This window comes from Ceratotherium simum, chromosome 9, assembly GCF_057802395.1.
Source record: "Ceratotherium simum simum isolate JZ-2026a chromosome 9, ASM5780239v1, whole genome shotgun sequence".
NCBI lineage: Eukaryota > Metazoa > Chordata > Mammalia > Perissodactyla > Rhinocerotidae > Ceratotherium > Ceratotherium simum.
The window spans coordinates 27,384,107-27,407,955 of record NC_141908.1 but is presented as its reverse complement, the minus strand read 5'-3'; the positions used below and the strand labels follow the sequence as shown (position 1 = coordinate 27,407,955).

The 23,849-nt window shown below is 42.8% G+C and overlaps 1 protein-coding gene across 3 annotated transcripts in view; it reads left to right on the top strand.

Annotated features, from left to right (window-relative positions):
* Nucleotides 1–1,492: 1,492 nt before the first annotated feature.
* ZEB2 (zinc finger E-box binding homeobox 2) overlaps nucleotides 1,493–23,849 on the top strand; it is a 131,302-nt gene continuing 108,945 nt past the window's right edge. For 2 of the 3 annotated variants that reach the window (XM_087435124.1, XM_004423849.3), the window contains exons 1-2: nucleotides 1,493–1,611; nucleotides 4,137–4,278. In XM_087435124.1, coding sequence (XP_087291250.1) covers nucleotides 4,206–4,278 — 73 coding nt within the window. In that variant the 5' untranslated portion in view covers nucleotides 1,493–1,611; nucleotides 4,137–4,205. Of the gene's footprint in view, nucleotides 1,612–3,128; nucleotides 3,262–4,136; nucleotides 4,279–23,849 lie in introns of those variants that run through there. The other variant, XM_014782440.2, reaches the window with a different exon arrangement.

The window sequence follows — 23,849 nt, the reverse complement described above, 5'->3', positions numbered from 1 at the left end:
GAAAGCCTCACAGTCTTTTAAGAAATTGAGCCTGAACCATTGGAGGCTAAGAGATTTCTTCCTTTTCCGATAAATGCCTGTGTTCAGCATCCTCAAATTTGGCTGTCTTTATTTACTTCTATATTAGTTCCAATTATGTGCAGTGTAAACCAGCTTTTTGATTAACAAAACAGCAGAGCATTGGTTAAGAACACTTAAACTTCAAAAAAAATTCCCCTGGGAAGTGGGCTCTGAATTGGTTAATAATGTGCAGTACTTGCTAAATTGCTGACTTCCAGATGTGGAAAATATCTTTCTTGTTTAGGACCTATGTAACCTGATTGGATTACGACAGAAGCGTCACGTTGGAAGCTTTTGAGTGATTATTTAATTAACCATACAGTAGAAAGCTGTATTCTCCAGGAAATCCCTTCCATATTTACATAACCAATCCCTTCAGAGCAAAGGTGGAGTCTTTTCTTTTTAATTTTACTTTAATTGCAACATCAAAAAATATACACTCCAAAACTTAGACCCCATGCCGTTTAATATCATGCTCTTCCTTCCCTGCTAAGTTTCTCTATGGCCTTTCTCCTTTTCCTTCTGCCTCCCTACACACACAGTCCCTCACTTTGTAGTGAGGTCTCCGTGAGATGTAGAGAGATTCAGAGATCGGTCAACCCAGCGCTTTATGTTAATTTACTTAGAGACCCTTTTTAAAAATGCCAAACTACTTTTCAGTTTTGGGATCCAATCCAGAAATTCATCACACACATCCCCCAACACACACGCCCTAAGATGCAGTTCACATGCAGCATTTTTTTTTTTTCTGGCTTTGGCATCTAAAAGGAAAAAAAAAAAAGAAGAAAATTAAGAGAAAGGGCAAAGAATTTAGTTCCAGAAGCCGTGCTAAGAAATCCACACAACTTAACGTGCATCGCAAATCTGGTCATTAGAGATATTTGTGCAAGAAGAGGCGATCTGGATTGAGGACCTGGGATCTTTCCCTTTAACTTTCGCCCCTTAGAGTTCTCCAGTTCTGTGAATGGTGTGCACCGTTTTCCGCCCAGTTCTCTGTAGGATTTAGTGATGAGGATAATGATGCCAAAGGCTTGACGGGGGGGGGGGGGGGGGCGTGGAGAAAGGAGGGAGGCGAGAGGGAGGGAGAGAGGAAGGGAGGGAGGTGGAATTTCATTTCTTCCACTAAAGCGTTTGCGGAGACTTCAAGGTATAATCTATCCCAGATCCTTTCCCAGAGAGAAACTTGGCGATCACGTTTTCACATGATGCTCACGCTCAGGGCGCTTCAATTATCCCTCCCCACAAAGATAGGTGGCGCGTGTTTCAGGGTCTCTCTTACAGAAAAGAAAAAGAAAAAAATGTCATTAGAAGAGGCGTAACACGTCAGTCCGTCCCCAGGTTTGTGTTTCCTGGAGTGGCCGAAAAGAGATCAGTTCTAACCTGCTCCGCAGGAATAACGGTCCTGTCTCCCGACACTCTTGGCGAGGTTTTGTACAGTTTGCTCCGGGAGCTGTTTCTTCGCTTCCACCTTTTTCTCCCCCACACTTCGCGGCTTCTTCATGCTTTTTCTTCTCACCATTTCTGGCCAAAACTACAAACAAGACTTCGCAGGTAGGTTTTTTTTTCTCCCTTTTCTCTCTTTTTGTTCCTTTTTGGTATGGTCATCCTCCACCCCTCTTTTATGATTTTATCCTTTTAAGTGGGGATGTGAGTCTGAAGTGAGAAGGAGTGTCTGTGGGTAGGAATTTCAGGTGGGTTTAGCTCCTTTATGGCAAGCTTTTCCCAAGGGTGACTTCTTTGATTTCTCCCGCACTCCCGCTCTCTTTCCTTCCTTTTCTCTCCTTTATTCCTCCCCCGAATAATTTGCCCTGTACCTGTCCATTCAGGTAACCAAAGGTGCCTTTTGCTACACAGCCTAGGAAAAGTTTTATTGAGAACTATATGGCTGGAATAAAACTCTTCAAAAGAAAGATTCTGCTCGATTTTCGCATCTAGTTCCAATTCATTGTATTCAGCAATTAAAACTTGGCAAATGCCTGTTAATAATTACAAAACTTGATTGATACAAATCTACCAAATTCGGGGGCAAATCTTTCTCTTAGATATGGCAGTCCATCTCTCCCACCGGAGAAGGCTGTTTTCTAAGCAGAAAGTTGCCTGTTTTTGTCTGCTTAGCGAGTTTCATTTCTTTATTTCATTCTTTGTGTGTGTATGTATGTGAAGTAACACCTCACTTCTGTGATGATAAATAAAGAAGTGAAAGTCCTCATGGAACTTGAGTCGTTTACCAAATTGGGGGGGGGTCACTACAGCTGGGAAGAAAACTGCTGTCAGAATACCAGGGTTTCAAATTAAGGATAACATTTGAAATTGTATTTTAAATGGCAAAGTAATATAGACATGGATTTAACAGGAGACACACACACACACACACACACACACACATATCCCATTCCATACTTTGGCACTGAAAAGTCGAGAGAGATAGCAGGAGTTCCCAGGAACAGTGGTGAGCCCCGATAACATGAATGTGTTTATTTCCCACCTACTTATATATTTTACATGCTCCCCCTATAATGGTGAAGGCAAGATTACTAACTCCAGAGTTAGAAATAACAGGCAAAGATAAAGTTTACAGCACAAATGCCCTGTCTCTCCCTCACACACACATGCTCATAAAACTAGCAGCTTACTTTATTAAACATGTATTTATATGCAATCGTGTGTAAGTTTCAGCATGAATACAGACAGGCCAGCTGTTTCATCCCAGACACTTGTGTGACCATTTCTTTATTTCGGGATTTTTTCCCAACAATTTCAAATCAACAGGAAAGCCAAGAAATGACAAAATGTGTCCAACTTAAATTAAAAGTCTCCCATTACGCCTAGATTAAATTCAAGGTGCTTTCTAAATCATCCACTTCCCCATCTCTCTGACCCCCCTCCACCCCTCTCAGCAAATGTGTGGAAACTGATACTTACTTTCCAGGTTTTCTGCAAGGCTTCTAGCACAGGAGACAATAGGTGCGGGGCGTGGGGACTGAGTGTGCTCGGCAGAGAAAGGGTTAATGGCCCTTGTGTTACAGTTTGCATCTGTTACATCTTTTATAGCCCCCTGTTTAAACTAATCCTCGAGGCGCAGCATCTTCCCAACCTCCACCGAGTTTCGGGATTCTCCTCTCCTGCCTGCCTCCAAGGTTCCCCTTCTCCAAGTTTTGACAGTTTCAGCTGAAAAAATGCAGCGCCTCTCTCGATTTTTAGGTACAAAAGTTTCGAAGCCAGAAAGGATACGATCATTTAGTAGAGCTTAAAAGTATTGCCGTAGCGGTTGGACTTTCTCTTTCCTTTCTTGAGGGGAAAAAATTTTTTCTACTGGAACTATTTAAAGGAATCAGTGTGGGGGAGCATGTGTGTGAGTGAGGTGGGGGGAAATACTTAAGTAAATATTGTCAAAGTGGCGGAGGTGGGGGGTGGAGGGACAGTGTCCAAAGAGGCTTGTAATTATATTTCTTATTGCGGCGTGAAACGGGAAATCTTAATTTGGGGGCGGGGGGGTGGGGGGAGGAAGAGACAGTGCCTCGATAAACTGCAAAAGGGGAAGGGAGGGGGCGCAGGGCGAGTGGGCTTCCTATAATTACTATTATCAATTTGCCCGAGTGTGCTTCATCCGGGGGCTGTTTCGCGTTGTTTGTTTGTTTGTTTGTTTCCTCTGGGGAATGGGGTGGCGGGGGGTGAGACAAGATGAGAGCGAAAGAAAGCCTCGCCTCACCCCAAGTTCTCGAGCCGGGCTGAGGACTTTTCGGAGGAAAGGGTCCGCCTAACCCTGAGTCAAGCAGCCTTACTGTACCGCCGTGTGCATTCCCTCATACGGTCAGGAGTTATGACTCATTTTGAAGATGTAATTCTTGTCTCTCTGATCCCCTCGCGGGTGCAACACACCAAACAGTAACAAACACAAAGCGCCTCGGGGCCAAGGCTGGGGAGGGGGGCAGGGAGGGGGCCGCCGAAGTTTCGCTTTGGCGTTGGGGGGCGCGGATGGGTGCTCGCCGGGGCCCTGGCCCGGCTCCCCTGGGCGGCCCGCGCGCGTTTCAATGGGCGCGGGCGATGCCCACATTGTCGCTGTGTTTGGTTGCTAGATCGAGCCTGCGTGCTGCCGAAGCAGGGCGCCGAGTCCATGCGAACTGCCATCTGATCCGCTCTTATCAATGAAGCAGCCGATCATGGCGGATGGCCCCCGGTGCAAGAGGCGCAAACAAGCCAATCCCAGGAGGAAAAACGGTAAGAAGCGGCCCGAACCAAACTTTTCCGGGCCCCTCTGAGGCTCGAGACCCAGGGAGAAGGAGGGGGAAAGGGAAAAGGAACCGAGGCGGCGGCAGCGGCGGCGCCCAGGGCTCGCGGGCGAGCCTCCCTCCGCGGCGGCGCCGGAGCCCGGCGCGCGCGGCCACTGGACCGGGGGGAGTTGGGGAAGTGCCGGGCAAAGTGAGCGTCGGGCGCCGGGGGGGGCTCCGAGCGCGGGGGTCCGGCCGGGGCCCCGCGCCCCCACCCCCGCCGCCCCTCGTGCCCCCGCCTCCGCCCTCCCTCCGCCTCCCGCTCCGCTAGCGCCGGGCCCGCCGGGTCCCCGGCCGGGCTGCGGGAGCGTCCGGCGAGGGTAGGGCGGGGGCCCGGGCGCCAGGTCGTGCAGGACCCCGGGGCGGGGGTGGGGGTGGCAGAGGGACTGCGAGGGCGGGAGAGGGGGCCCAGGGCTGCGCCTCAGCCAGCCTTAAAGTTTCTTGCCGGAGTCGCCCGGCCGCCTCCCCGTACGCCAAGTAACGGTCCGCGGGCAGCGGGGCCCGGCCGGGCGCGCCCGGACGCCGGGGTGGGAGGGACTCGGCGGGCCACACGCGGGGTCCGGCGGGGTCTGTGCGGGCTCGGGGGCGGGCGGGTCCCCTCTGGCGGGCTCTGGCCCCACGCCGGGGGCTGGCGGAGTCGAAGAGCGCAGGGAGACTTTCTGGGCAGTTGCTACATGGTCAGGAGGAGCCCGTTATCCAGGCTGAGTCAGGAAGGAGGAAGGAGATGGGGGTGCGAGGGGGACATACAGACCAGCGGTGGGAGATTAAAAGGGTGACAGTTTAGTAGGTCCATCTTGGAGACAGGCAGAGAAGGGACAGGGAGAGAGAGAGAGAGAGACCGACCCCCTAGGTATTACCCCCAAACAAAATCGTGGGAATAAAAGAGAAAAGTGATTGGCAAGAGCGAAGAAGGCGCCTGGGGGAGGGGAGAGAGCTGGGGACAAGAGAGGGTGCCGGGGGGGAGCTGACGGAGGATACTGAGTTTAAAAAGAAAAACCAACCCCCCAAAACAAACAAGCGAACTAGCGCCAGCTCAGACTGGGAAAGGAAACTTCTCGCTCCCCTCGCTCTCAGCCTGATCACCCGGCGCGGGGCCGCGTTGACGCTCTCGAGCTGGACGCGGGGACGCGGCGCCGGCCCGGCCTCCGGCCTCCCGCAAGCCCAGCCCTCGCCTCGCGGGGACGGCCCGGGCCCACTTGGAGCAACTTTCCTCTAGAGAAGACAATTGTGCGCGCCCCCGGCCTGCCCCTGAGCTGCGCGGCTCGGGGAGGGGGCGGCTGGGGGCGCAGTGTGGGGTGCTGGAGGGAGAAATACACCAAGACGAGAGAATTTTGATTAGAGACAAATGATGCTTCTCTCTCTGTCTCTCTCTAGGTTTTGTGCGTGTGTGTGCCTGTGCGTGTGTGTGTGTGTCTTTTGCTTGTTGTGGTGGAGGTGTCGAGCCATATGGGGGAGTGATAGAGGAATTTTAGTCAGAAACTGTTCGTTACGTTATCCTGCCTTTTTCCTTTGTGCTGCCTTTGATCTATTGGCTTGGCTTAGTATTACAAAAAAACAAGTACAATAATATATTCCGAGCTGCTTCCCCAAGATCCAGTTCAGGCTGCCTCTTTTTAAGTCAGTCAGTCACTCTCTCTCTCTTTCTTAATTTAATTTTTTCTTCACTCTGGTGTCTGGCATTATTTAAGGTGGTCCTTACACATGAGACCTCCCCTTCCCCATCTCTGAGTAATTTAGTAGACACTAAAATTACACCTAATGTCCCCCTCTCCTCTCTTGTGTTTCCTCTGTTCCTTTTATTAAATGTTGGTTATTGATTTTCTAAAATCAATGTCTGTTGTGGGGCTTTTCTCCCCCTCTTACAAGTATCTAAAGCACGTTGCTGATCAACTGGATAACAAAAGCTTTGTGTCAAGGAGGCATTTTTTTTCTTATGTTAAACAGTCATTTTTTGAGAGAAAAGAGAATGAGATTTAAAGCAAGGTTCCCAGAAGTGTTCTTTTGCAGGAGAGACTATTTAGAATGCTTGTTTCTTCTTGCCTGCCTCTTCCCACCCCCTTCGGGATGTTGCCACCGGTGACCAGCCTGGCCCGGCAGTGAAGTCAGGCCGGAGCCCAGGTCTGGGGAAATGGAAGGCTCCAGGCTTCCTGGGAACCCTGGGGAAGGGGTGGGGGTGGGGGCTGGCGGAGAGGGAGGCCTGCCGGGGGCTTCGCAGGTGGAACGGAGTGCCAGGGAGGTGCTCAGCCACGGACACTGCAACCATTTCCTCTCCGCCCAGCCACTAACTTGGGAGAAGCCTCAACACTCCGAAATGGAAAGTTGAATTGCACATTTTAAGGCATCTAGCCCAGACCCTGCACACTTCACGGCAAGCCTGTCCATTGCTTGTAGCTTCTCTAACTTTGACTCCTACCTGTCTCTTCTTCAAATAATGTGGAAAAACATACTGTGAATTGATTATTTGTCAGTATTTTTCTTTGGGTTTAATCTCACTGAGCAATGTTCTGGTTTTAAGAAGCAGGTAAAAGAGTTTTTCCCTCCCTTTTTCATTTTCTTTCTCATCAAGCACGTATCCAATGCCTTTCCCTTTGGGAATTGCCAGGATTTATCTGAACTGAGTGGATTTTTCTTCTTTTCTGGATTCATGGAAAAGATGTCACTTTTGAGCTTGTGTCTTTGCTGATAACACTAAATATGATGATGCTTATCAAAATCATATAGAATTTCCTGGAAAGGAATAATGGCAATACTAATCGTAGAAGTAGAAGCTGCAAGGAAAAAAAAAAAAAAAAGATGGTCATCCAGGAAACTAGAATGGCACTTTATATAATTTTAATGAAGTCAACAGTGTATATATAGACCAAGGCAACAAGCAGATAAAACATGTATAGCAGTGTGTGTGTGTTTGAAAAGCTAGTCAAGAACGTGGGTTAGAAGATGATGTTGTATGCAATTATTAAAAAGCAAAGGAGATGGAGGCAGTTCGAGGAAAATAAACGTGCAAGGAGAGAAACAAGAATCTAAAATCCAGCCTTCAAGATTCTCAGGCAAGCAAGATGCCTAGCGAAGACAGTGGCAGGGCCAAGTTAATCCATAGCGGGCAGTCTCCTTTCCCCCACATGGAAAGGATGAAGTCTCTTCCCAGAAAATAAGATGTGCAGGAGGAAAGGAGGAGAGGGGTGAGGGGGAAGGAGGCGAAAAGCAAGTTGCCGGCAGACAAGAATGTGTGTCGGTTTCAAGAAAGTTCAGTCAGATGATCTTCAGTCGCCTGACTCACTTTGTAACACTTTCACTGAAGCTGGAGAGGAGGGGGAAAACCCAGCCCCCCTCTTCTATTCCCCTGATTATACCCCACTATCTCCACACAGCCTTCGAGTCAGAAATGAGCACTTGGAGCCGGAGATGCCCGGCTGCTGCCTGCCACTGGTGCAGCCCAGTTGTAACTTGCAAAGTTTGTTGCTTTAGCCCCTGATTCAGGCATCAGCTCCTGGGGATGCTCCGGCTTCCCTCCTGCCTCCTGCAGAGCCTGGGAAGACAGGCCTGCCTCCCCAGCCCACCATCTTCCAGCATCGGCCTCTGAAAAATTGCACATACACATGCACGTTATAACAAAAATCAAATCCGGAAACTGCTTGTTTCAGAAAAGCGAATGAAGTTGTCTTTTAAATGAAAACTGAATTAGGAGTGGGGGGGGGAGGAAATGGAAAAGAGAAAGAAAAGTTAAATTTGATTTTCCTTCAAAGTTTCAGCTAAAAGACTGAGGATTGTATGGGAGAGTAGGGGAGATTTTTACAAATGCCTTTGGTCTCTGATTTTCAGTGGTAAAGAAAAGGGATAAAGTTGGATGTTTTCAGGGCTTTGGATTCTACAGGAGTAACAAGCAGATGAGCAGAAATGATTATCCCTGTTTAAGATAAACCCTCACTTCTCCCACTTCCTTAAAGGGAGTAAGGGTGCTGGTGGTGATGCTTCGAGGCAAGGCGGGATGGAGAGATTGCTCTCCTTTTAGAGATGCTTAAATAAAAAAGAAAAGAAATGCATTCAGCCCCTTCCTAAGGATGTGGCTCCTGGCTCTCCTCTCTGAGAGATGAAGTTGGGATGGGGCAGCCCGAGTCAGAGCCCCTCAGTCCACACTGAGGGAGGGAAGTTTCCTTCGGATTACAGTCGGTTCAGACTTGGTTATCTTTGCAAGTGTGGAAATCTTTTGCAAGCAGCTTTCTTCATAAAGTTGACGAGCTTCTAGAGAGCCTGTTTTGCTGCCTCTTGAAGCACTCAGAGGCAGTTTGGATGGCAGGTACCAGTTCTAAGGGCACTCCAAAGATATCCATCTCCATCCTTTTCTCTCTGTGGATATCTTCTGCAAGTTTTGTCACGCTGCACACACACAAGGCTGGGGGCTATGTATCTAGACTGATCTATTTGTTTTATCTCGGTTTGCAAAAACGAAGTCAGTTGGGGTAGAAACATGTCTTCCTTCGTAGCAGAGCCACTAGCCTGCTGGCATCCATAGCGTGATGCCCCACCAGGGGTAAGGGTGGGCTAAGGATTTTAAACTTTACATTGTTTCTCTGTTGCCAAATAAAAACAAATTCACGTCTTTAAGCATTTATTTCCAAATACGAATAAAGCCAAGATTAAAGTTCCCTACTGAACCGCTATGTCATATGTTTCACATGCTTCCTTTCTTGCTTGCTTAATTTGCTCAAAGTCAAGAAAATTCCAAGAGGTTATCAAAGACCCTAATGCTGTATGTATTAAGAATATTTCCTGGGAAAAATGTGTGTCTACCCTGAAGGTAGGAAAGGAGGGTGTTGCTAGCCCTCTAGCAGTGCTGCGTTTCTTCCAAGATGTGGGAGATTCTTTTCCTTACAACAGTTTTTGTCATCTGCATTCTTCCAAGGCTTTTAAGGTGCATTTTCTTCTGTGTGAAAGAGAACTCTTTGTCCTTTTCCTCTCCAGCACCGTGGCTTCCCAAGGTAGACACTATTTTGTGCCTGTCACAGAGAGAGGGAGTGCAGGTTCGCAATGCTCACAGACAATTGATTGTCTGCCCTAATGTGTTTCATTTACATGTTTATAACGTCAATGGTGCTGGGGTGTCCACTGTACCATTCATTCCCGCATTCCCACAAGGGGGCAATTGTCTGAATGGCCAAGTCAGACACCTTTTTGATTGCTCTTTGGTTGTCTTTTTAGAGCAAAGAGATAAAGGAGGAAAATCTGTGATGCAGAAACACTAGTTGAAAATATACAGAATTAAATGTCACCACAAAAGTAGATGTTAACATAAGCCCAAATATGCTTTTTAGCCAAGATGTGAAGGTTGAAAAAAATAATTCAGAGCAGAGCGAAGGATGATTTAAAACCAATAAATAAAGCCCTATTCCCCCCTCCCTATTTCTTTTCTTTCTTTAGCAATCAGAAGATGAAATGTGATTTTCCTTTTCATTTTTAAGCCTTGACACATCTAGGCACCTCCTCATTATTTGTATGTTTGCTGTGATTTGTGAATTTTGTATATATTTACATAGCTCTGTTTATGCCAACAGCATCAGCTTACCACTTGGAAAATCTATTGAATGACTATTTGGGCTGTGGGGAGTGTAAACTTTTATAAAGTAAGATCCAAGTATTTCTTCATCAAGCATTTTTTAAAAGGAAAGCAATAATATCAGTACAGTCTATGGAAGTCTTTGCTTTAGTAGCTATGTGCCAAATACTTTTATCTTGGGTGACAGTCATGTCAGAGTGAACGCTCTCAGGAAAAGTGTAACTAGTAGTTACAAAGTAAATAAAGAATTTCGTTTTAAGGTGTTCTGTACTGTTTTTATATTGTGTGTTTGTGTGTGTGTGTGTTTGTGTGTGTGTGTGTGTGTGTGTTGTCTTGCATTTCCTCTAAGGAAGGTGAGAGGAAAAGCCATCCATACGTGTGTTTTTGGGCTTTTCTCTTCATTCATTTTGCCCCTACATATTATACATATATGGAGCACACATGAATGCACCTGCTTTAAAAAAATTTTTTTTTCACAGTTCAGATGGTGCCTTGCTGGTTCATTTAGGTAATACAGTTATTAGAAGTTGGTCTGATTCCGCGTGTGGTCCAGAAGGAGAGAAAATACTAACTCTTGTGTCATCTGGTGGGAGGTAAACAGGGGGATAAAACTTTTATAATTTTGTAGTAAATTAGGGAGGAAAAAAATCACCAGTCTGTGAAAAGATTTGTGCCTCTCCAGGAAGACACACACAGTAGCTGCACCGTTAGCTGAACCCCTGACACGGCGGTCTTTTGAATGCCTTAGGTATGATTTCACTTTCGCTCACATCAATGCTGACCTGAATGCCTTTCATATCTGATCCGCTGTGTCTCTCCCAGTAAACATCCCCTGAGGGGAGAACAAAGAAAGGAGCTCTTCTTCTTCTTAATCACAATTCAGCCCTTTCACCGCCGGCAGGCTCCATTTGCATTCTGCCACAGAAAGCCAAGATGAAAAGAAAGAGAGAGAGAGAGAGGGAGAGAGAGAGAGAGAAGAGAGGCAGAGGATAGTAGCTGAGTAAAATAACTTAGGTGTTTGCGGCTGTTTGTTGGGCTTTCCCTAGTTACCAGCCTTATATAGTTGATGCTCAACCAGGCCGTGTCCCTCCTGACAGGCATATAGTGTTACAAGATGGCATGTCTGTACTATTCATGGCCACCCGCTCAACACTTGAGGTAAAAAGTGTCAGAGAGGGATCAGATTCTCCCCCAGAAGCCTGGTAGACTAGGGGTCAGGTGTGTGGACTTCCCACTCTTGAGGGCTGCCCACTATTTGGCTTCACTCTTACTGTTTACCATCAGATCAGGTTGGTGAGGGCCCTGGGGTGGTCGGGGGAGCTGACGCCTGCTGAGGAGGAGAGAAGGGATAAAGTCTCCGGAGGCCCTGGTCTGGTTTCAGTGATGGGTGTCTGGCCCAAAGAAAAAGGGAGAGGTGCTTATACCCAGCCTGAACACACTGATAAATCTTCAGGAAAACTGAAAAAGACTTTCCCATTTTTCCTCCTGACTTTTTATGATAATTCATATTTTCAAATGAAAGGGGATAAAAGCCAAGAAAGAAAGCCTCAAATGAGCCAAAAAGGAAAAAAAAAAATTCTCTGAAAAGAATTTTAGGGGGAAAAGTTGTTCTATTTTAAAAAGCTTTGAGGGCTGTAAAGTGCCACGTTTTTCACACCTTCTCCATACTTTTTTTTCAGATTTTTTTAGTATGTTTAACATTTGTGAGATGACAGCCTTTTTGTATCTCAAACTGGATGCTTCAAGATTTGTAGGGAGGGGTTGGTGGTATTCACGTTCTCTTGAGAGAGAAAGTTTATGCCTAAAGGGCTCCTTCTTACTGAGAACTGTTTAAACCCTCGCAGGCGGACCTGTCAGGTTTTAGTGTGTTATTTGCCTCCATTTTCAACATGCAAAAGTAACATGCAGTTAATGGTGTTGGAATGAGACCACAGCAAGAGCAGAAACCTCTCGTGACAACTTTTCAGCTACGTTATCTTTTTCCTAAACTGTCTTGTCTTTTTTTTTTCCTTTCTGAAACCACTTCTAAGATACCAACAGTTTTTCTTCAACAATTAGATTAAGCATATAATGTGTGTGTGTGTGCACGCACACACACACACAACTTTGGAAGTGCAATTGCGTCAAACAGCAGAGTGAATAATTGGAAACTGGGAATTTTCTGATAGCCATTGTGGCAGATTTCACTTATAATAGCAAAACTAGTGGAGATATTAGAAGTTGTACGTGAGCATGTGACACAGATTCCTGAATTTTTTTCTTTTTCCCAGAAGATTTACAGAATTTATAAAAAGAGATTAGCCCTACACCTTCCACCCTGCCTATCCACCCCCATGACCCAAGCAATGAAGGATTTAGGCAGATTTACTTCAGTAAACACCTTTGGACACTTGGGGGGAAAGTGGGAGTCTGTTTGCAAAAGGAGGCTTTTGTTAAGTGAGGTACAGGATAATGCTTTACCAGGCAGCTGTGATATTAACCTACCCAGCAATGCAGGAACCCTCTTTAACTCTTTGAGTGCCTGGCCCTTTGCGCCCAACAGATAAAATCCTGGCTCTTCAAAGACACTCAGAATTCTGGCTCTAGCAGTTTATTATTCAGACAAGTCTTGTAGACATGAAAACTGTTCAAGCTTTTAAAACAATGTGGTTTAATTAGATGAGGTGGACTTACATTGCTCATAAGCCCTCCAAATGGTGGTTTATAATTGGCAAAGGAAAAAAAAAAAAGGAAAGGAATCAAGGCAGCACATTAAAAATTCCAGGAAATATCTTTAGAAAAGCTATTTTCATTTCCAGCTTTTAAAATATTAGACTATGGTAGCTAGAGGGAATGAAGCAGCTGGGGCCTCTCTCCTTCCTATAAAAGACACCAGAAGTTTGTGATGAAGGAAGAGGCTTCAACTTGGAAGCTGTAAGAGGCCAATTCGGACGGTGACATTATCGCAGCTCTCGCATCTTTTCGAGGGGGAAGTGTTGCCTATCTTTCAGAGCCTGGGAGGTCATGCGAACCTCAGAGTCAGGGCCTCAGGCTGGCTGTTACCAACTTGAGACTTTCCAAAGCAAGCGGAGAGGCATTTATAAGAGGAAGGAGTTAATGGTTATTTTTTGCTGGGCACAAGAATAACTTTACAGGTGTTGCATTTGGGCTTAAATAAGATTGCCTTATTTAGTTTCGAAAAAGAGTGTAGGTGTCAACGTTCAAGCAGCCACGAATGTGAGAAAGTAAAGGGTATGAGACATGACAGAATTAAAGGTGTTTGCTATGTTGTTACACCGTGTGTCAGGCTGCAGGCTCCCTTTGTCACAGCCTCCTGGTGATTTGACAGCACGGATCTACTTCCATTCTAGGTGAGACAGCATTTTTTAACTGGAGTTATAAATATGGTACACCCTGCATGTTGCACCCTGCCTCCCAGATCCGTAAATCCTATTTGAAAGCATCTTGTCCTGAGACACAATGAACAAATGCTGGATACAGGGGGCTGTGGGCTCCGGGGCCCGGGCATCACCAGCATCACAGTAGCTGGCATTGACTGTTGTTTGGCAAGAAGGTCCTCTGCCAAATCATCCAATAATTAAGTTTTATGTTATTTGTATGAACGACCAAGCATGCAGTATTCCTTTTCAAATCAAAGGGAGGCTTAAAATTACTTTTTGAACACTTTCAGACCGTGGTCAGGTCACAGTTTGGGGGCTGAATTAAAATGATCTCATTCATGATCTAATTGAGGTTGGCAAAACCTTAGCAGTAGCAGGAGTACATAAATATAAATCAAAGACCAAAATTTAGCAAATCATATCATTTGCTAGAAATCTGCTCATGAATTATTCTCCAATTGCCAACCCAGAAGTTAAACTTTGTCTCCCCTCAGCAACAGTAACTGCACATATTTTTTCAGGCTCCTGACAGGAAAGTTAGAGGAGCTGAAAAGAGGAAAGAGAAGAAAGATGATCAGTGTCTCATCAGATATTGTGTGTTTGTGACCCAAGAAAGTATGATGGCTAATAAAGCCATGCACATTACAGTGGAGGCTGCAATCTTGGTTAGAAATGAGTATGGGCTTCTGAAAACCAGACTTTGGAAGAGCCAGCAGCGGGGACACGTAAGGGATGTAAGGGGAGCAGACATTTCGAGAAGGATCTGATTGAACTTTGCTTTCATTTTTCAGCTGAAGAATGTAATCATCATAATGATTCATGATTTTTTTACAAATTCAGTTCTATTACTGAGCTGAAGGGATGAGATTTGAAGTAATTGTTAGACTTAAGAGACAATACAGAAATGTTAGTGTACATATTTGTTACCTTTCTTCCTTTTTTAAAAAACATTACTATAAAATTAAGACTCCAGATAACTTTTCCTATAATCTATGGGATTAAATATCATGTTCTATTGTATGTAATCCCATTTTTAGTTGTTCTTCATTTTTCTTGGTTGCTGTGTGTTAGTTCAACATAAACCCACACACACTTTACTTTAAACTTGGAGGAGACCTAATTCTGAATGTGAATATTTTAAAGTTAAAATTTTAAATCCCATTTAAACGAAGATATTCTTTCAAGCAAACAATAAACACAGAACTGGTCAGTTTAGCGAGCTTTATTTATCACAAGAGCAGCTATATGAAAGTGTATTTTTAAATCAAGACGAGAAGGTGGAAACATTTTAAAATAAACTCAGGTGATACAGGTAAATGACTGCATTCCTTTGGCAACAGGTAATTGTCATTAATGATTTCCCATGACAAAAAGGCAAAACATATTCTACATAAAAAATGTAATGGATTCCACTTTAATAGTTACCTTGCTAATATGACAATATAGTGATTTTTGTTTTTTATCTATTGTTTCATATTTCTTTTTATAATCAATTCTAGGAAAGAAAGGTCCTCCTGACAAGAAGATAGAGACTCCCTTCCAAAAATAAGTAATCAAAATTAGATCAACAGATTAAGATATCATGTTATTTAAGATCTGAGAATTTTTTATCTTTCTTAAACGGATGAGTACATTTCAAGGAATTCAGTGCCCAAGTGATCTGTAAATGTAGTATATAGCTTTCACTGTTTCTTAGTTTAAATTGTATTTTTATTGTCATATATCTGAGTAACTGTAATCAAAGAAACTTTGCAATTTGCCTATTCTTGGAAGTACGTAAGTTTCTATTTTAGACACAAAGCACATCAATGGAAGTGTTTCACATCATGAGATTTCTCAGTTTTAAGAGGTGAGGTTTATATATAAAGAACTCAGTAAGCTGTGTTTTCATAATAAATAGACCCATTAAGAGGGAAAAATCTCTAAGCAAAATGGTTGTCCTCTAAAGATTTCCCATCACCTTTGCTCTGCTGACGGGAATTTGAAAACTAAATACAGCCAGCCCATATGCACACGTTCCATATGCACACACTCACAGATGCACCCTGGACCCCAACTCTGGTACTGCTCCTCTTTCGCTTTCCCTGCAGTCAGATAGCTTGTGAATAACATACATTTAAACAAAAATAGTAGAGGTGAAGGATTAATGTAGACTCCTGTTTAGTAGGATTTATTGTAAGAAAAAAAAAGTGTTCCCTATGCCACGTGACTCTTACAAAACTTACTTGCACCTATTAATCTAAGCTTTAAGTGTATTATTTAGGATAAATTACAAGCTTTGTGATTTTAAACTGTTTTCCCTCATTTTCCTTCAATATTACCAACCTTAACACAGATTATGCTAAATTGATTGCAAATTATTATGGTTTTTAAAACAGCATTCAGGAGTTCTGAATAAAGATGGTATTTTAAAGTAGTATTTATAATATTTAAAAGAAAAAAAAGGGAGGGGATTAAACAATACTGAACACAGAAATGTGTGGAGTTTTATACTTGTGCAGATAAAGTGTGAGGTAGCCTTGCCCTGTGAAACCAAGACCACAAATGATATGTGTCAGTAGGTTCTTTGATAGGGCTTCTGGCCACAGTGTTTTTGTGCTGTCAAACTGCTATGTTGAACAAACACCTCCTCTGGGACAAAGTGATAAATGCAGAGACAGGCTGGCTTCAACCAGTCTGAGTAACCTCTTCAACCACACCCCCACCTCCCAGGCGCATCTCCCACCTCCTGCCATCCAGCTGCCTCCCCACCTCTCTCTGCCCCTTTACCTGAAATTGACATTTATAGAGAGATGCCCAGGGCTTTTCAAGGTGTCAGTGGTGAGTAATTATTGATACTCTCCAAATCTCATGAATCAGTACTCTGAAACTGCAGGCAAAGTCCTTTTTCTGGCAGGCTTTATCTAGTCTTTTTTAAATGGAACTGAACCGAGCTTCTAAACTTTTGCCAACTTGAACTTTTTCCACCTTTGCTTAATCATTTGAAAACCACTTGCCTTCCTCTTCTCTTTCCCCCAGTCACTGGAGTTTTATTTTCTAATGTTCAAGCAATGATGTTGTGCAACAGAAAACAAAATTTTGCCTTAAAAAATCCAAACACTGTTACCTCCTCCTCTTCATTTTCCAGCATTCTTTTAGGGCTAACACTTCAAATGTATAGCCAACCGATTTTTTTCCTTCTCTCTCTTGGAGCCATTATTCTCTGACTAAAACCTGTTTACTGGTGCCTTTGTGTGTGTGTTCTTTTCCCCCTGACATTAAATGAATTTCCATCTTCTACTTCTGCAATCTCTAAGAAATAGATAAACCATTATATTTCTTCCCGGCTCGTATTTTAAAGCGGTGATCCTGACAGCAGGACGATTATTGCACTTTATGTTTTAGTGGATGTTTGCTGTTGCTAGTTACAGCAACACTTATCATAAGACAGCAAGAAAAGAGTAGTCCCTGGTAATTAAAGTAATGAAATATTCATTTACTCTACCTTTTCTGTAGTCTCACAAATTAGGCTGCTACATTTAATGCCTGTACTGCCTCTGTTTTTATTATAATGGCAGCTTTCGCATCTGCAATTAGGACTAATTCTGACAGTTACAATTTCTGAGGGATGGTAAACAGTGAACGGGATGTGCAGCAGAGGTATTACACATGAAAAGCCCTTGTCTCTTTAACCTTGTTGTTTTTTTTCTCGCAGAGGTTACCTTTTCCCGATGGTGCAAAATCGACTTGACATAACTGTTCATCAGTTTCAGGGTTTTCCCTGGAGGTATTTGCATCAAATCAGCCCAGTCAAGCTTCAAGTTGAAATTGGCAGGCCAGAAACTGACAGGGTAGAGACTGGAAAAGAGACAGCTAAAGTACAGGCAGCAAACTGACAGTAGCAGAGTGAAAGGCACAGAGAGAGGGGGGAGAGAGGTTGAGAGCGAGAGCTTTTTCAACTTTAGTGCAAGAGAAATCACAACTCCTGTACTGATCTCAGTAGCAACCTATCCTGGAGAAACTTGAAAGGTCGAGAGATTCAGAATACCTTCAGCTAATTCTTACCACTAGGGCTCACCAGCCCTGCTCCGGGGGTTTACTCTCATTTAATCTGATTGGATGCCTAGAGAGGAGTGGGCACACTTAATTAAACAGGAGGAAAGTTCTGAGGCACCTCCTCAACACTTATTAAAGCTTGAAAGCCAAATCTCATGATCAGTGTTATAGGAGGAAAACAAGGCAGTTTGGGTTTTTTCCCAATTGTTACTTGCAGGAAAGTTAACAATTCTTCTCTTCACCAGGTTTGTTTTCTCAGGGTTCTCTTCTGAAGCAGTTTAAATGTTCACAGACACGAGAGCCCAGAAGACTGTAAATTCAAAAGTTAGGGCATTTTTGTTCACAAAAACAGCCACGTAACAAAAATTATATTTGAAGCGATACTCCTTTGAATAACATGGGATTGCAAGTTCTCTTTGTCAACTAACCCCCTCCTATCCTGATAACATAAGAACATTTATTCAGTCATTTAAAGGCCAAAAAAATGTGGCAAAATCTTAAAATAGCAGTGACGTTAAACTTTTATTTCACTATTGGGAACGTCACTGTAAGAAAATTTCTATGCTTGCAAAACTTATAATTGCTCTTACAAAGAAAAAATATGAAAAATGCTTCCTTTGCCTGAGTACATTTTTCTTCTCCTTTATTGTCTGTTTTTTTAAAACCAATATTTTTTTGTCATCCTTTCCCATCTCTTCTAACTTTGAGGGAGGGGGGTGGGTGTCTCTACCAGATGATTGAAAATCCTCACCACTTTCCAACTAGACTTGGGGGTCGAATAAGCCCTTGCTTTCAAACCGTCTTCAGGCTCTGTGTATGACAGGCATTGGCTGATCTGCTGATGCCCATTCGACAGGCACTGTTGAACTAAAGTGGTGTGACGGCACAGTTTTGTTAAGCTGTGAACAAAGAGCTGAAGATGCCTTCCTGGCATCGTCCATGTGCATATTGGCCTTGTCACAGTTTTGCTTGATTTAATGGTCTGTTTATTCCTAGATATTAAAACTTAAATTCCCAACAATATGTTTTCAAATACTACAGACCAAGTTTATTTTAAAAGGTTTAACTTTGAAGACTCTAGGGTTCATTTGCTCCTCCAGTCTCTACGTAGCCAGTGTTAAAACACAGCTTTGGAAATAAATAGATTGCCAGTAGCCTCTTAGCTGTTATCCATTTAAAAATGGGATTCCAGTCTTAAAAAGTCTTATTAGGGTAAAAGATTTATTTTTCTTTGATCATTGGTTGAAAGTCATTATTTATTTCCAACAGTGGATTCTGGCATAAATTCCTAAGGAAAAGTTACCTTGCATGTATACAATCTGAGTAGACTTTTAAAAAGATATGTTATTTAAAAGATATTCAATTTAAAAGAAACCATTTACCAATACCTGTAAAGGCAGGCACATGGCTACCGGCAGGAAAAAAAAATCAAGGGAGTTTATGTTCAAGTGAGCCCTATTTAACAGACAGCAGAAGAATCAGAATTGAGACTTAAAAATAAAATAGTTGTTATAAAAATCCCTGTTCCACAGACAACAGCTAGCTGTTCAAAAGAAAACTTAAGTTTAGTACTAAATTTAGATTCCAGTGTCCCATTGAATGTGCCTTGAGCTTTATCTCTCCCGGGTTTTTTGTTCCCCCTCTGCCTCTTTTTCCTCCCTTCAGGTTTGCTTCAAGTGTTTGCTAAGAGATTAGTTAGCAAGTTTATATTGAGGAGGTAGCCATGGGAAGCAGCTCTCTGCTCGAAGGAACGTGCGGTGGGTCAGAGTGTGAAGATACGGGGAGCTAAGACTAAGGTCCCGGATCAGGTACTTTATTTTCTCTCAAAGACAAACCGCTCGTGGAAGGTTTGTGGGATGACATCTCCTCCCAGCAGAAGCACAGATGTTACCAGTTTTAGAAACTTCCAAACATGCATTATTGCTGGAACAACTTTATGAAAAAAAAGATTAGGTCTATTGCCAGAACACTCCCTTTTCATTATGTAAAGAGGCTATAATTTGAGATATTCAAGGTTATTTTTACCTCCATTCATAAAACAACATCTTGCTTGAGAGCTGTTGTGAGTAAGGTAAGGAAGGTGGCAAAGGAGAGAAAAATATTCAGCAGCGTGAAAGTACTGCTGCTAATAACCAGTGAGACTGCACTAAAAATCTGAAATTGAATCTCTAGAGTAAAACACACACACATTTCTACCTGCCCTAAGCACAGTTTCTTAGCCCTGACAGTTTTACTAACTGAAATGAATTGCCTTTTTGTTTTCAGTAGTAGTTTACTCAATATCATTTATACCAAATAATTCTCACAGCCAAAAAAGGTGACACAGGTAGGAGTGACTAGGCAAGAATAAGCTTTTATTGCTAGTTTTTGTATAATATGGTACATGAAAAAGACATCCCTGCTAGCAGCCTAGTCCCATTGGTGTGAACAAGATTTAGACACGCAGATCTCCAACCTGGCAGAAGAGCAGACCTCTTAATATATTAATGGGGCAGATTCTTACTTAATATATGAAGTTAATTTTGGCATCGGTTGGGTATTTCCTAATAATACTTTGTTAGCAACTATTTATAAAGGAGACAGACAAATAGAAGTTGATCCAAATAGTCCTCCTGCCCCAACCCCCAGCTCAACATTGTCTGCTTTGTCATGCCAACTCATAACATTCTATCTGTAAATTGCTCTAAATGAAGCCATAATCCTAGCTATGTTTTATAACAAAACGCATGTCTAGGACTGACATGACTTCTCACCGTTTAATGAACTGTCCTAGTTTAGGATCTTCTAAGGAATGGAGTGTAAAAAGAAGCAAAATAGAAGATGAAGAGATCTCATAAATAGTTTCCTTTGAACACCCACAGTTGCTTACATGGCCTTTTCCCCTTTTTTCCAGGCTAGCAGAGATGGCCTAGCCCAGGGCTCATCCAAGTGAGCACATTTCAGAACTATTCATTGGACGATTTGAGGGAGACAACAGCCCTGTGATACCAATGAAGTGCATTAACTGAGAACTTTCCCGGGAGATGAGAGTGGGTGTGATGTTAGTCTAGGGAATTCCTGAAGGAATTTCTAATTCATGTGAGAATAGTAAGTGTAGATCTTCTAGCCATCCGTCAGCTTCAGGTTTCAAATAAACAGATATTGATGGTTGTCTTTTTCTCCCATCCTATTCCTAGCTGAGTGAGGAACAAGCTCTGCTTCATGTAAATAAGATCTTTGAATTTATCTGCAATGAGGTAGGGCTTTAATGATCAGTATCTGCAAGCCAGGAGCATGAATGTGATCTTATTGTATCACAGTGTAGAGATGAGATAGTCTGGAGCTACAGCACACCAGTGCATTGTGCCTGGGTGTCGGGAACAATCCTTGCATTTCCAAGGCAGGAACTCTTTATTTTTCATCCTTGTTTCCTTACCTCTCTTGTATGCTTCTTCTGATACAGATCTGAGTGAGTCGTGCAAGCTTCAGACTTGCCAGCCCCCAGCTCCCAGGCCTAGTACAGAGTAATTCATAAACTTACCATATTAGACTATCAGATTGAAACCAAGGGTTTCTACTAGTGGTGGAATTGGAAAGCCCATTGTTTTGATTATCATTTCATCAGCCCCAACTGATACTAGTCTGCTCAAGGAAAACATACTTCAGTTACAGTTGATTTTCAGATTCCAAAATGGTGCTGCAAAGCCTGTGCATCTCTAATTATATTTTATGCTAGGCTGTGCAATACCAAAATATACGCCGCAGCAATCAGTGAGTGAACAGTATCAATCAATTTGTAAACAGATGAAGTCACTCATTCCCAAACTGGTTTTCCAAAAACAATTACTAAATTACAATAGAAAAAAATTGTACAGTTACTGTATTTGTGTGCTGTGTTACAATCAACATACCAGGGAAACAAAACAATTTAATGCAGAAAAATCATCATTCATCTACATTATAATTGCTTCTTTTTCACATCTACAGGGCGGTTAATTAAAATTGTGATTAAATGCGGTCGCGCTGCCTAAGATGTCTTGCCCAAAACAGGTGGTACAGAATTTAAAAGTAAAAAAAATGTAATTAGCATTGGAAATTGAGAAATTGCCTGTAAGAATCAGTGTTAATTTCAGTCAGTGATGAGGTAATTTATAAATGAATGCAGTGGAGGCTGTGCAAATGCACAATTGCCTTCCTTGCCATTCTTAGCATTCTCAGCATGCAGGTGAAAATGTTTTCAAAATATTGAGGTAATTTGAAAATCAATCCATGCATTCTGTATCTTTTTCCTCCAGTTTGTACCAAATGGTGAACAAATGCTGCCATAGATGGCACGATCCATCAGTTTTTTTACTTTCTAAAAGCAATGCTGCACGTATTTTAGACCAAGATTAAGAAATGTAACAACACAAATTGCAAACCTAAAATTGTTACACGGGTCAAAAATGCGCACCTGAAGTTCTGACTAGTAGGTTTGGTTTGCTCACTACACTCCCATCCATAAAATAGAGATCTGGAAGGAAATTTTTTCACGGAACAGGTAGTACAGACATAAAGACTATTAACCAATCCAATAAATACTTGAGGTTTTATTTTTAAAGTTTAAGGAAGAACTAGAGAGTTATAATAAAGCCGATATTTTCCTTAAAATCTTCAACTATATCTTTTTTATTCCACTTGTAAGCCTCCAAAAGCAGTTAAGTTATACCTAGAAAAATTTTTTCCAGAAATGAGCTCTGCTTATTAATAGCATCTCTCCTTTGAGCAAACAAAGACGCAACTTTTTAACAAAATGTAATACATCAACTTGATATATGTCAAGCATTCTACTGGCACATTCTATGGGTACATGAGTAAATTCAGAGTTTAGATACTATTTAAACATTATTTTTATTTATACTTTTTTATTATTAAGATGAGAACCACTAAGCTTTTAAAATCTTCTTTTAATGGAAGAAATTTAACTTTCATGTACCTATCCTTACCATCTGAACAATATGAATTTAAAATATTTTAATAATTAATTGAGGAGAATATAGGGTTTGAGTATCTGGCTGCCACTGGAGTTAAGAGACTTCTTGGGACTTTGTAAGCATCCTCTTCTTGTATTTGGCATTCTGCAAAATGATCTCTCCATGTAAAGTTCATCGTAAGAGTATGTTTAGTTAACTGTTACAGATCAATGTAATAATCAGATTTTCTCGTGTAAAATATTTTGCTTGGTTCTTTGCTGTTTGAGGCAGAAATCAGTGATTTCACTCTGAAGACATTCTTTGGGTAACCCTGACATTTTGGGGAGAGACATGAAAAATAAGAAACAGTCTGTTTCCCTTGAAGTGTCTTACCCATCCTCTGACTTCAGGCCTGGTATCAGGCCTTCCCCCATGACCCCTTCAGGATACAAATGAACTGTACAGTTTAGAGGTGACAACTCAGCTGGCTGTTCGGAGTGGCATGCTGTCACTTCACTTCTCCTGTATGTAAATCTGTTTCCCATTTAATATTACAAGTAGAAATAGGATGAGACCTATAAACGGAGGAGACTGAGAGGTCACCAGTGAACTTCATGATGCGTCTCCTCTCACCGCTCCTACCCCGCACTAACTGCGATTAGGACGATCATCTTCCAGCAGTCGGGTCACTTTAAGTGGGGGAGAGTGCAAACTTCATCAAAGAATGGCTTCCTGGATTCCCTTCAGGACCTGTGAACATAAGATCAGCAGCCACATGGGGCTTGGCTCAAATTTCAGGAGAGTGGTGGGGTGGGGGAGGGACCATGACGTGCTTCAGGCTGCGCTGGTTCCGAGTTTACAAGGGGTCACAAAGGTTAGAGAATCACAGATGTCAGTAGAGCTCCAGGCCCTACCTCTTGAAAAATTTGCAGTAGAAATCTTCCCTCAAGTTTAGTTTGTAGTCCTCTGTACGCTAACAGAGCAACATGCGCTCTTTACTTGGGAGATTTCACCGATGTTATAGCAAACCGCTGACAATGACAATTCTTTTATACAAGCTGCCTCTCCCAGGTATCTTCTCCACACTCCTACAGTGTCATCAGGATGCTCTGGAAAGGTCTGATCTATATGGCTATGCCAGCGCTAGGCTGGCCAGCAATTTGGTTTTGTATGTCCTTTTTCTTTTTGAAGTTTGCCTTATGAGTTTACTTGATTCATTCTGCTATTGCCAGAAGCGGCACCTCTTCAAAGCTGATGTCAGGTTCATGGAAGAAGAATGCACGTTTTCGTTTTCCACTCAGGGTTTTGTAACCTTCATTCCTAAGGGTTATCTGAGCTTTGCATTATAAGAAAAAGAATTGGAAAGTATGCGCCCAGGTCCTTAAATTGCAGTGTTTATTCATTCTGCCTTAATTGAGCATCCACAACGTGCAAGTACTGTACTTGAGGCTGCTGATCAAAAAATGAATGTTAGAGCCTGGGCCCCTGGGGAGCTTGCTGTCTAGTGAGAACAAGGGGCCTCAAGAAATGAGGAAAATGTGATGAGTGCTAGAAGGAACTTTGTATCCGGCGAGTAGGGAGTGCAGAAGATGGTGTAACTAGATCTGGGAGCAAGTGGTGAGGG